At 41.4% G+C, this 14,182-nt stretch overlaps 1 protein-coding gene across 1 annotated transcript in view; it reads right to left on the bottom strand.

Annotated features, from left to right (window-relative positions):
• abcc3 (ATP-binding cassette, sub-family C (CFTR/MRP), member 3) overlaps nucleotides 1–14,182 on the bottom strand; it is a 48,379-nt gene extending 34,197 nt beyond the window's left edge. Inside the window, exon 1 of the mRNA XM_080470511.1 lies at nucleotides 13,780–14,182. Coding sequence (XP_080326637.1) covers nucleotides 13,780–13,815 — 36 coding nt within the window. The 5' untranslated portion in view covers nucleotides 13,816–14,182. The remainder of the gene's footprint in view (nucleotides 1–13,779) is intronic.

The following is a 14,182-nucleotide window of genomic DNA, read 5'->3' as shown; positions in this document are numbered from 1 at the left end:
GAAGGCCCACCCATCGACACAAACTAAGATAAACACAGCTGCCAGCCAGAGAACGTGAAAGAGGAAGGGCTGCAGGAGCTGATGGGTAGCCAGTTATTCTCTGTGTGTGAAAGGCAGCTGGAAAATGGTTGAAGTTTCTGACTCAGGCCTTCATTACTTCTCTTGACAGTAACAATGTACCAAAGTTTGCCTGAGATTTGTTTGTTCCTCTCGAGTCCAAACTCTCTCTCTCGAGCTCGAAGAATGACTCGACAGAAGACCAGATAAACACACGGATGATCCAAGTTTTGACGCAACAGCTCACCAACACTAGTTCCAAAAATAGTTGTTTGACATTAAGCATTTGTTGTATTCACTTTAAGTGGAACACTGAGGCCGGGGTTCTCAATACATCATATAATGAATTGTCACAATATGTTTCAATACACTTTGTTTTCTCTTTCTTAAATCAATTTTTTTCAGATTTTAGATGATAGTGCTAGCTTGAGCGCTACCTCCTATAGCTTTATGACCTCATTTAAAAAGGAAAACAATTGAAGTGCTGCTGCTTCTGTTTGCCAATAACTGCAGCTAAACTTGAACATTTACTGCGGCTTTCAGTCCACTTTAGTCTGTGCTCACACCTGGATGCTCTCTATACTTCTTCAGCTACACACTGAACTCTGATCATTTCATTAACCCAGTGCTTATTTGCACTCGCGAACACTTAAAATACTTCACAATACTTTAGGCCAACAAATCAATAAAACCAGGGTTTTATCAGTCAGGTTCTAACAATGAAAATTCTTTTAACATGCCAATCATAGCATTCATGATGGTATTTCCCAAAACATCAAACCTTCCCAAAAGGGAAAGCGTAGGAACACATGACCAAGACTTGTTAGCTGAACTGAGAGTCAGAAGTGGTTGAAATGGACGAAATGGAAATGGTTTCCATGTAGCAAAAGATCATTTAAAAGCTTGAACTCAAAGAGCTCCAGCTGCCATAAAAGAATGCATCTGAATAAACACACTCCCTTTCTGAAATATTATTTACGAGTGTTTATCAAAGGATCAACCTTGATATTTCTTTTCGGGAACTTGTGGTTCATTGGAAGATTGATGATCTAAAGGTTTATGCAGGAAGATCATGGACATTTTTTAACCTGTCCTGTAGTTACTGTAAGCACGAAAGAACCTACAACTATGTACTGAATCTATATACCATTATGTCACAAGTATTTTTAATCAGATTTTAAAGAGAAGTCAAGTCTGGACCTGGTTTGTTGTTACAGGACATAAATAATCTCCTTTTTAGTAGTCATACACAAGATCAACGTGAAGAAGTGAATGTTTCACCACTACCAAAACTGGTCAGATAAACAATGAAGTCACTTTCATTTCTTAACTGGCTTTGGGCCTTGTGAGGGGGAAAGTCTCCCACGTTTCTCTTGAAAACACTCTTCAGTCAATAAAAACAAAGGAAAGGAAATGGGAAGTTGATGAATAAACATTCACAATACAGTTGACGTTTTTATCCAATACAATCCAAACCCTATGATACCTTCAAGTCTGGGTCCTTCAGCATCATTATTCAGCAAAATAAATATCTTCTTTGCCAGGAACTAACTGCATCCGAATCAACACTTAACGCCACTGTGCCTCTCCTGCACCACACTTGAATCTGTGAGTCACCCTGTCTACTACCAATCTATACTTTCCGCATCCGCATGTGCACATAGTCTGCTTTGGTCACTGTGACGACAAAATCGTCACCCATGCCTGCGTGCGAGAAGTCACGCAGACCCCCACATTGTCCAAATTGAACCAAAAATGTTTGTACTGCTTCCTTTTCTGACCTTATACTAACCTCAAGTTGCCTTTTGGGAGCATACAGGCATACATTCGTACATTTCATACTTGTCTGTAGAGAGGAGTTTATTACAGCCTCATATAAAATCAACAATAATGATAAGAATAATATTTAACCCAACAGCTCTGCTCTGGTATCGGAATAATATCAATAACGGCAGATATCCTAATTCGGGTATCAGGATCGGATCGGAAGCGAAAAAACATGGATCGGTGCATCCCTACCTGCAATAACTTTAAAAATCTAAGAAACATTAGAGTTGTTGGAGTTTATTGTAGATTAAAACCAACAAATCAATAAATCCAACGTTTAATCGCCAAGAGCAAACCCCGCAGAGGTTGCAGTGAAGATAAGTTAACTATATCTTAACTATATAATTTCACAGTGAGACCGGTTTTGGCTGATGCTTATCGTAAAAAAGAAAGCCCTCCTTTAACCACACTGCAGGGTGTCTTGGTTTCTCATCTGTTTCACTCACTTTCAGTGGAGTTATCCGTACACTTAGTGACTTGAAACCCGAAACTCGGACAAAAGCGGGGATGAATAGGGCGAGGCAACAGTAGAGCTGCAAGATTACTTCACTTAGCCAAGGGAAAGCATGGACAGTCTGAGGTGAGCAAATACCACTGAAAAAATATATAACTTTAAGTTTTTTTTCACACTTGATGGGATTGTTGAGGGGCAGCTCTTTATTATCATGGGATATCTTCAAAGCCACGGAGGATCTAATAAAATCCTACCGTAATAAACAAAAAATTACACCAGTTTGTGGATGGATTCATTGACTTTTCCCCAAGATGTACTCGAGAAAACCTGCTGTAAGTTAAACAACCATGTTTGTTTGTGAGCATAGAAAACCCTTAAAGGCTAACAGAACCTGGATTCACAAATGTCGGACCAGGGAAGCAGACTCCATAAAACCAAGGGTCAGGAAACCTGTGCTATGATAATCCAGAAATATCCCAACAATAGTCACCCCTCAGTTTTTTGCGTCTCCCAATGACAACTACTGACGTATTACACCCAATAATATAACCCAATACAAGCCAAGCAGTCTGTTTAGCATGGCTTTAGTAAAAATCCTAAAGCACAGGGGAAACAGCGGAAAACAAACACAGTTCATGTTTCACAGAAAGTCAAACAACCCAAGAAAATTGACAAACCCACATGTCATTAGTATGTCACAAGAGCATTTATGTCAGCCCAAACAATATTTGACATTTTTTGTTCTTGCCAATATTGAGGGCCTCTATGGGAAACATATTTCTCTTTATAAGCTCATTTTTCTTGGACAGTGGTACAACAGCTCAGACTGTGAAGCCGTCCTCTGATTACTGGAAAAGTAAATTATTGAATCTGTTTGCTGTAGCCAAGCTTCACAGTAAACAGCTGCAGACAATAGGCTCCAGCTTTCCTGTAATCATCCATCAAATTACAGTGTGACTAAATCAAAAGCATTGTTTCGGCTAGATTACAGCACCGTTTGTAGATAAAGCACAAGCAATAACATGTGCTTCTGTGATCAGAGCTTTCAGGATGACTCTGACCCTTTGACATCAATAAATGAGTTGTGACACATGTTTAGGACAGGATGTCTTTCCTCACACATCCAAGTAAAATAAAAAGTGATTGACTGGAAGGTGTAGTACTACCACAAAAATCCACGCCATTTCAGGATCCCAGCAGGAAGAGTTTGAGACTGAATAGATATTTTTAAGTGCATTCACCATTTCTATGTCAATGTGAATCACTGCTGTGGATCTAGGAAACCAGCCAAAGCATCTGCACAGAATCAAGAATGTCATCAAAGAGCGACAAAGGCCTATAATGTACCTGGGGATTATAGAGAACAACCACCTGAGATGGCATTAGGAGTGAAGATTTGGCCGGAGAGCTGGCATCAGGTAAAAATCTTGGTTTAAATTTATATGAATCTAAGTTGAATAAACCTGAAAGGGGAAACATCCCGTATATCTGCTATGAAAAATATCAATATTAAAAAAAACTTGAAACTTGCTCAGACTGTCACCCCCGCGACCCAGAAACGCATAAGCGGAAGACAATGGATGGATGGTACTTTCAACATGCGTACAACGTCTGACATGATGCCGCGAGGTATGAACATACAATCCTTCATCCATATGACGTTACTGTTTTTAAAGGATTGGTTCCATTATGTCTTTTTAGTGGGACGTTCCTTTCTGGCTCAATTGTCTTTGTGCAGCTTAATGTGGCTTTGGTTAAAAGGACTTTATTGTATTGTTCGTAGAGCGGAGCATCATGGTGCACAATTCGATTTGGGTGCAGTGCAGAGGCACCTGGTAAACATTAGGGGTTAACAAGGCATTTACCATAACTTCTGACAGCATTGCATGGTAAAGAAAACTAGCTGTTTCGAGCCTATAGTGGATTATGTCTTCAGAGGAATGCAGGCCCTAGACTGAGGAATGTTAGCTGAAAACATTCTTTTTTGGGGACGTTTTGGGACTTACCAACTCAAAACCCCAAAACCTCTATCACATCAGGCATTTGCCAGACAGGTCTGATAACTAAATCCACCAAGCGTCTCTTCTTAAGATACCTCAGAGGTAATGTTGAAGGTGATCAGTGTGATTTATTTAAACTGAAAATGAGACACCCTCAGTGATCTAATCTGTCAAAATGGGAAGATGGCCTTCCGCTTTCGCTGGGATCGTTCACAAATTGTGGTAAATGACAGAAAATCTTGAACGCAACCTTCAGTGTAAGCATTTAATTTGTTTTGCCAAGGTCTCAAAGCGCATTGAATTACTGTAAATATAATTTTGTGGGTCTAGTTTAACACTTTAAGGTGATTTCTTACCACAGATTACAACCCTGAACGCCACACAATGGACCATCAAGGACAATTACTGCCTCAGTGTTTGCATTGGATCTTTCCTCCCAGTTTATGTGGGAAAATGTAAAATGCTGAACACGCTAATGAAGCAGTTACCACTGGGGAGTGGTGCAGGTGGTGCGGGGGTGACAGCCGCACACTCTTTAACATATTTAAAAGTTTGAGGAAAGACATTCCAGCAGGCCCTCCATCTGTTCCCTGTTACAGTGCAAAGCTGTGTGCTGGTATGAATGGGAGGCTGATGGCCGTAAAAAGACTGCAGGGAGACAGGAATCGCTGTCGGCTACGTTCGCCAACACTCAGATAACATGGGAAACATCAGCCGCGTGATTCATGGATCTGTGCTTCGACTGTATTGAACACTAACAAATTCCTTTGATGCAGATTAAGGGACTGGCGTTCCAGTCAGGAGAGGACAAAGGGGTTATGACTCAGGGGCGATGTGCTATTTTCACTTGAAAATGAAATCCCATTCATTACCAAACGTGACAGTGGAAGAAAGAAGTCACAGACCAGCCCGCTGGAAGTCAGATAACGCCAGAGAAGGAATTTCCAAGGCCTGAAAAGAAAGTCAATTGTTGTGACATCATGGATTCATGTGTAGTTGTATATTTTGAGAAGCACAAGACCTTAGGCAGCCTTGTTGCTGGAAGGTTAAAACAAGTCATTTACAACTCTCAATTCCTGATTTTATTTGCTGGGTGAGCAGCACTCTTTGGCTTCAGGAACGAGAGTCCCTCTTTACGTTTCCTTTTATTTCTTGAGAAAGAATGAACCGTCACAAATGTGCTTGGATTGTGTGAATAGGCAGGGGGTTTGGAAAGTACCCAGTAACACTTGAGGTTGGGAATTATTGTTGCTCCACTCTCAGAAGACAGATTCAGATACTGTGAATAGCTGTTAAATATAGCTATGTGATGCAAGTAAGCCATCAGAAAATGGATTTAAAAAAATTTAAAGAAGCCCTTGGCTGTATAGGTAATGTGTCCTATCATACTGAAAGATAAAGTCATTGTCATTAGTACAGATATTTTCTACTTTAACTTGCACATAAAAGCAGAAAACAAAACAAAGCTTAAACGTTACACCGAACGGCTTTAGGTTTTGAGTGATTTGAGCATATACAGCTGTCTGACAGACATCAAGAGCAGGGTAGAATGTATTGCTGCAGTCGTTCAGGATCAATGCAGATTCAAGTGTGAGGCCAGAGACGCAGTAGTTACTGTCGTTATTGGTAACAAAACACAGTGGCACTAAGTCCTGTATTTGCTTTTTAACTGCTGTGCACAGGAGCAGGGGGAGTTGAAAATCTGACTTTTTTAAAATGACTTCCAGAGTGTAAACAGGAGAAACTACTTGTCTGAAACATCCAATATTGCACAAGTGCATTACGATCGCAGTAAATTCGCAAGTTGGCATTGCCATTTGAAATTTTTCTGAAAAGAAGACACAAAAACTGCAGTTATCAGTCAATCATTGTCAGCATCTAGGAACCAAGGATCAGTTCAGACTAAGGCACGTTTCAATTGACAACACAGAATCCGTTAAAACAGTGTTGCATTGTCACTGCAGCAACGGACACACTGACAATGATCTAGTGTGTATGCCGGACTACGGGAGGGCGCTGTTGTTTGTTTATGTAATGAAACCACACAGACATGTGCAGAGAACAATATGCCATAAACGTGCACAAAATGGAGAGAACCCGACATTTGTATGGGCTGATGACGAATCGGATGCTATCAGGGCAGAGTCTCAACTAGTAAACTACAGATATGGACTAGAAAACTAGAAAACGGACCACCAGTCATACCACTAAGGGGGCTGCCATGTTTGTTTACATGAGCATGAACAGAAGGAACTGTTTATCACGGGCATGCATAGTAACAGCAGTAAGTCACCTCCGGCAGTCTCTGCAGAACAGAATCGTGACAGTGAAAGAAACGTTCCACCGTCATAAAAACTTCACGGATGCAGTGGATCCGCACACCGGTGTCATGTAAATGGGTGCACGGACAACTCGTCCACGGGTTGCAGTTTTGTGGACGAGTTGTCCTACAATCATGTAAATGGACTCCCCAAGAAAGTTTTGTGGATACACTCGTATTCATTGTCATGTAAACGGGCCCTGAAATGTACTGCAAGAGATATGCTCCATTTTCTTAACCCGTCAATGTACTAAAACTAAAACTGCGTTCACGAATTAAAGCAGCGATTACAGGGTTGAATTAGTCATTTTAGCTAATTCTAACAATTTGAGGCAAAAAGGTACATGAAGATGCTGCCAGTAACATCTTGTCTTTTCGGGAAATTGGTAAATAAGAATTATTTTTTGCTCATAACCACAAAAAGAAGGCAACCAGATTCTCAGGCATATTAATTATTTTAAGAACAGAGCAAAGTTGGTCTATAAAAGTTTAATCAATATGTAAAGATAAAATGAATGAAGGATTATTTCTCTTATAGATACCGTGGATCAAGACAAATAGACAAACACTGCATGGACTCATAAGCACACTTAAATCAGTACTACTATTTCCCTGTGATACGTATCAATCATTCAGTTTCTAAAGACCCCGCCCTCATATATGCACATTCAAGAGTTAGCAAACACCAAATACCGCAAACAGTTCCCACCTTGTTCCCTCGACTTCCTCTTTTTTTTTTTGTTTCATTTCAACCTCCAGCCCTCTCCGTGCTTGCTTAAGCAACAACGCCTTCAACACACACTATTTCTGAGCAACGTGCCGTCTCTCACACTGTGGCTTCCAAAACATTTGAGGCCAACTTCCTGCTTCTCCCGCCCGGCTGCTTCATCGCCCCCGTCAGCCCTTCGACTGTAATCGGCTGATGAACAAGCTGCCGGACGGCATGCTGATGCACGTGCCACACAAGATTGCTGAGATCTTTCCACTTGTAGTATTTTAAAGTTAATCAAACTTGCCAACTCTCAGCCATCCAGAGCAAAACTCACAATGCTGATTCTTGCTTTGAAACCATGGAGCAAAAATGTATTGATATTTGATTTTTACAGCATTTTACAGTCCAACATTTTGTTGTCAGCAACTGTTGGAATCCAAAATAATTAAAAGCAGTAAAGCAGATAAAGGTGAATACATCCCTGTTGTATAAAAAAAGAAAATAAAGAAATATGGAATGCTCTCTGTTTAGACAGTTTCTTTCTAGGAATACACTTTTACCAGAAATGGTAATGAAAAGCTAACCACACATTTTTAGAAGTTTTATGTCCTCGAAATCATATTTTATAGATTTTTTTTCTGATGTTTCCTCTGCTGTACAAAAAAATATCAAAGCATGACTCCAGGAATAAGAAATGCTGTGTACTATCAAACTCCTAAAGCATTAAAATGTCCTTTGTCATCATTTATTCCTTGGTTCTTTGTTGTGTCTGGAGAAATTTTGAGAAATCCCCGGCTGTCGCTACACCAGTGTGTCTATTTCATTTGAGATTGCTGTGCTATGACTTGTGTGGAAGAGATTCTTTGGACGATATTTGTGAAAATGACAATGTTTTGTATTTATAAAAAACTAGAAAGCATCTTAAACTCCTAGTCGTCTGCAGCCTTTTTTTTTTTTTTTTTTTTACAAATCCTCCCAAGCCTTTACAGCTATTCTACCTAAATGTTCCACTTTGTTAGGTGTGTATTACAAAGAATGTCACTGCTATCATACGTGAAAATAATATTTCTAGGTGAGACTCCTGCCGACAATGTTTACTCCACACACACATTTTCCTAAATAACAGTGATGCACAATATCAGGTGATATGTGATAAACTTGTATAATATTGCAATAATTATATGATTTGTGACAAATACAAACATGTACCCAGATGATGTAAATGTCTTTGTGCTCCCCCAAATAAGTCTTCTTTCTCTTGCCTGTTATTTGCACAAGCTGTGTTTAGTTTTAGGTGTTTTATTTGTGCAAGACTTAAAAAAGCTTTAGAAGCATAATTTATTGCAGTTCAGTTAGTCTTTTGCAATATTTGATTTTTGGAACAATACATTTTGCAGTCCTACTTAAAATGTCCAAATATTTGTAATTTGTCATAGAGTGTGACCCCCAGTGTGACAGGGCTTGCAGTTTGTTCTGAAATCACATTGAAGAGCACAGTGTGCCGACAAACACAAGGTAGCAGTAATGGTATTTAACCACTTGAAATTTCTTCGCGATGAATGGAGGCCATTATTGGTGAACTCACAGGCAAAAGGAGATTCACGAAATATAACCAAACACAACTTGAAATGAAGCACAATTATGCCGCCGTTTTCACTCATCCTGTGCTTATTCACCATCTATTAGTGCTTCTGCTTTTAGCCACTATTAAAGGAGACATATCATGCTTTTAAATCCTTCCTTTTTACATATAAATCATACAGTTGTGGTCTATACAACGCGAAACTGCAATGCTTGGGTCTGAATTCCTCATTATTAGAGCTCCACAGGCCCCTTTTCAACCCCTTTTCTGATGCGCTTCTGAGAGCAACTCGTTTTGGGGCGGTCTCTTCAAATGCAAATGAGACACTTCATACCCCTCCTCCTCTCCAGGTTGCAGAGGTCACACTCGGTTCAACGTCACCCTGTTCGGCCATCTTTGTAGTTTGATAGAACAGATACAATTATCTAGCGGCGCAGAAACTTTATATTCACACATTATTTACAAAATGTCAACAACGGAAGATTTGTCCATCCAGCCATACATGTTGGAGCCAGAGTCGGACCCGGCGGAGCGAGATGAAAATGACGATGATGCACCTTCAGAACAACGTCTTCATATGGATGTAACGCAATGGTGTGTTACTATATTTACACTAACTTCTCCATCCATGCCCACTACTACAATACTGCCTGTATTACAACGACTATTTAACACAGAAGTTACATTCTAATCTAAAACGAGCACACAGCGCTAACATATGAAGACGGTGCAACTGCTAATGCTAACAAAACAATGACAGGGACGTCTTATCATCACACTTTTTAGCGTTATATACAGCTTACCGAAGTGCTCTGTTCGTCGTCTCCATAGATAGAAGGAACTGACCGCTCAATCAGACCAAGTCTTTCGGCAAATCCTTCTTTATACTGGCGGAGGTTGCTGAAGCAGTCGTCCTTAAAGTGCTTCGCGCACACAAAAATGACCTTACCCACAGATGTGGGTACATTTCTGTGAAAAATAAAACTCAACCAGGCACTTGGAAAAGGTTCTGATGCTGGGAGACGGTGTAACGAAGCTTGTGGGTTACTACATCCAACAACCGAACATTTCGACTTATCCTCTCGTAACTTCGGTTGGACTACAAAATCGCAGCGAGAAACAAAAATGGCGGATTGCTCGAAACGTCGATGTCCTAATTTGGCAGTTCCGCTGAGAATACTGTGACGTCATTGTTCAAAAAACGTAATAGAGAACAGAAAAATCGAAACCGATCGCAAAATATGACCAAAACAGAATATAAAGATATCAACGGAGCACCTGAAGAGACTACTTTGAACTTTTCTGTACTTCTAAACACTCTAAATATACACCAAAATGCATTTAAGGGCTAAAAAAGTGGATTTAGCATGATATGTCCCCTTTAAAGAATAATCGAGGCAAAAAAAAAGAAAAAAAGTCTCCACATGTGGTCCAGGTGATGATGTAGTAAATGTGCACTTTATTAGAAAAGCTCTGTTAAATTCAGAAGTGAAGAGCACCGCAGAATGATCTACTGCAATAGTCGTGGGCATGTGCAGTACCAGCATTCTGACAGCGTAGAGGTGGGACCACAGTAAGTTAGACCGGGGGTTCAGGGGCTGCCCAGGCTCCCGACGGGAATCAGCGGCAGCTCCTTTGTGGAGAGCTCGGGGGGGGGGGGGGGGGGGGGACGCCCCCTGAAATTTCTCAGGTTTTAGGCTACTAAGAAGGTTTATTTTGCAACCTGTATGAAACTAAAACATGGAAGATATTTAACCTACTACACAGAGTTGATGTCAATTCGCAGGACCTTGAAACAATTATATAACTTCAGTAATAACACAATCATAGATCACACTTCCAGTGACACAGCACGTGCGTTTGTTGTTATTGGCACGCTTTAAAACTGATAAACACATGATCATATTTACCTTTACTGCCCTAAATACAGCCTCAACTTCACAAGTGACAGCGTCACGGCCCGTTACGCTGAAAAGCGCTGGCGAGAACACTGGCCTATACCTGAAAAATCGTAAGTACCAATAGCTTTAGCCTGTATCTATAGTAGGTATAAAGTTTGACCAGTCTATATTGGGATCACAAGAACTATCTGTATGTTGGGAATTTATCTGAGCCGTTTTGTTGCTTCTTGGCAACATCATTCGTTCCTTTCAAGAAGATTGAGTTTATAGAGTTCCTTCCTCCCACTAATTGACTAATTCAGCTAAACTTAATGAGTAAGTAAAGTACAATGTTGATAACGTAGTAGTAAAATCTGCACCAGTTAAAATCTTTGGATTTAAAAAGAAAATATGTTGATCATAAAGACAACAGCAACAGTGGTCACAACATTTATACTTCATTTCACCCACTCCAACCCTGAGCAGCAATGATTTAAAACAATGGCCGCTCAACAACACGACACTTCTGACACAGAAATCAAACTGAAGTAGTATTAATGAATGTTAGTGCAGGGCACAAATTAAAGCATGGACTGATCTTCTGTTTGACATGTGCTTGGTGGCGGATTAGGCCGGCCTTAGTATGTCAAGAGGGGAGAACATGACCCCGGCTACCTCTGACAGGAAGTCACAGGATCCACAGCAGTAAGCGTGATCTCAGAGGGAAAGCAGGCAGTGCAAGAAATAGACAGTTTCCACGATAATAACCCCAGTGGGTATTACTGCCGTGCATCCCGTCACTGCCTACTCTACCTTCGCACCTCCTGGGCAGGATTATGGACAAGTAGTATCAGCAGCCTCCAGGGCAGAAGTCAATAGGTGGGCACCAAGAGATTACAGCAAGTACACTTACAGCTGTGGATTATTTAATGGAAGAGATGCAAGTGAATGAAAATACAGATGTTGGCATATTATATACACATGTGGTTGCAAGAATTGTGTAAAAACAACCAATCCAGTTGTTATATAGCTTGTGCAATCTCTACACTGAAGGTGTTTGAGGGTTATCAAGCAAATATTGTGAAAAAAACCAACAACATGAGGTTTGAATTACAATCTTGAAATGATGAGCTTCATGAGGTGAGACCTGTAACTATAAGAAGTGTTTTACGGTTTTAATGGCACTTAAGGATGTTCTGACCATTTAATGACTCATTAAAACACTGAGATTGCCTATGGTTATGAAATTACAGCGAATAAAAGAGCTGGCACAAGAACAGCTTTCTCTTTTGACTTCATGTGGCTTCCCGATCCCCAACGCCATAACCAACGGGAACGCTGCAACTATTTCTTCCCAGAAACTAACCTCATTCAAAGCTCGGCAATTAAATCTATGGAAAAAAACAAAACTAACACTATAAATGTAAGGCCCCTTTCTAAAGACTCATACAAACTGTGTGATTTTCTCAGGAGGTGATTATTTGCTACACCATGCGAGATGGATTTCTTGAATTTGGGTATCTCAGTAAGACTGATAACGCAGTGACGCTTGCCTGTGAATTGGAAGCGACAACCGCCGCAACCTGCCTCAGTACGCAACAACGCGTTATCTGTGCACAATCTACAAAAACCACAGGTTCCTTCACGAATAAATTTTGTTCTAGTAGCCTTGATGTTCAGGGAAAAGGCTTGCCAGTGAAAACAGTCAAAACTGGAACACTGGAATGAACAATGTGATAGTCAATCTGTGAACTTTCTCACGTACCTCAATTTCTGATATAAGACCTTGAAGGATATTACATTAGATTTAAAACCAGTACCAAAGACATTGGAGAAGCTTGGTCAAACGGGCTCGGGTTCCAGAGTGGGGAAATTTTAAAACTTGACTTTGCATTTAAGGAAAATAATGATGTCATCACCAACTCCCCCACTATGGGTCCGCCATGTTTGTTTACAAGTGGATGAGCAGAAGGAAAGGGAGGGAGGGGGAGAGATGTGCGCATGCTCAGTAACAGCGCTCCATAGCCTCCAGCAGTCTCTGCAGGAAAGAAAGAATCTTTCCACCCTGGGAGCCGGGATAAAAACTTTGCGGATACAGTGGATCCATAACACTGGTGTCGTGTGAACTGACCCCCCAACAGTGAAGAAAGTTTTGCGGATACACTTGTATTCATTGTCGAGTATAGTATCAGTAGCTTCTGCAGCAGGACCTGAAGCATGTAGTCCGCCATAGCTGTTGTTGTTACTATTATACTACCATGTCTGCTGGGATCCATGATACTGGATATTGGGCAAACTTGCAATCTGTGATCATGTTTGTAAACTGTGCTTTAATGTTTAATTAATAAGGAATTATTAGTATTGAAACCACTTGAGCATTAATCGTGATTAAAAACTCTATTACTATGTATTTAAAATTATATCAATTGAAATGTGCTGAGCATAAATCCAAAGTCATTTAATTGCAGTTAATATGTATACTGAGCATGTAGATATCACGATTAAACGAAATGAATAAAATCGCAATATAGCGTGATTTAAAAAACCATGCTGGGTTTTTACATGTTGTTTTGTGGATTATTCTCCTGGGCTGCTAGGGGAGATGTGGAGCTGCTGTGTTCACACTCCAGGGAAGTTTGGAGGAGTTTGCGCAAGATTTTATAAACCAACAGCGACGTTTAGCGAACGTCAAGCCGAACAAGCGGTTTTCTCGCGGGGCCGAAAAGCAGCCCGGAGTCCGTCATTCAACAAGTCATTTAATTGGGAGCTGTTTAGCGCCGTAAATGCTCTTAGCTCCGCGGGTATTTATAGTTAACTCCGACCGATAGCGGCGCTTCTGCCGGCCCGCGTCGGAACCGCGCACGAACCGCCGCGACAGGCGCGCGGGTTCGAGCCCGCGCTCTGACCGAGCCGAGCTCGCGGACACCTCCGGGGAACGTAAACTCACCCAGAACGGGAGCTCCGGTCCGCACAGCCGCTCCATCTCGGTCGACCACGCCGGGAGAGAGAGCTCTTTTTCAAACTCCCTTCTCTCTCTTCACTCCCTCCCTCCTTCTCTCTGTCTCTCTCTTCACTCCCTCCCTCCTTCTCTCTCTTCTCTCTCTCTCTCTCTCTTCTCTCTCTCTCTCTCCAACAGGTCGAGCCCGTTCTCTGTCCTTCCCGTAACAGTGTCACATGCCGCACACGGACAGGTACGGTGTCGACCGGGACCCCCGCTCCTCCCACCGGCCTGGCCAACCCCCGGCTCCTCCTGGCGGCGTAGGCAGACGAGGCGTGAGTCAGGAGGAGAACCGCCGCGCGCCGCTTCTTCCGCCCCGGGAGACACGACGCGGAAAAGTCATCCGCAAGTC

This window comes from Lipophrys pholis (assembly GCF_963383615.2).
Source record: "Lipophrys pholis genome assembly, chromosome: 1".
NCBI classification, from domain to species: Eukaryota; Metazoa; Chordata; class Actinopteri; order Blenniiformes; family Blenniidae; genus Lipophrys; species Lipophrys pholis.
The sequence above is the reverse complement of the archived record's forward strand: the minus strand, read 5'-3'. Positions and strand labels throughout refer to the sequence as shown.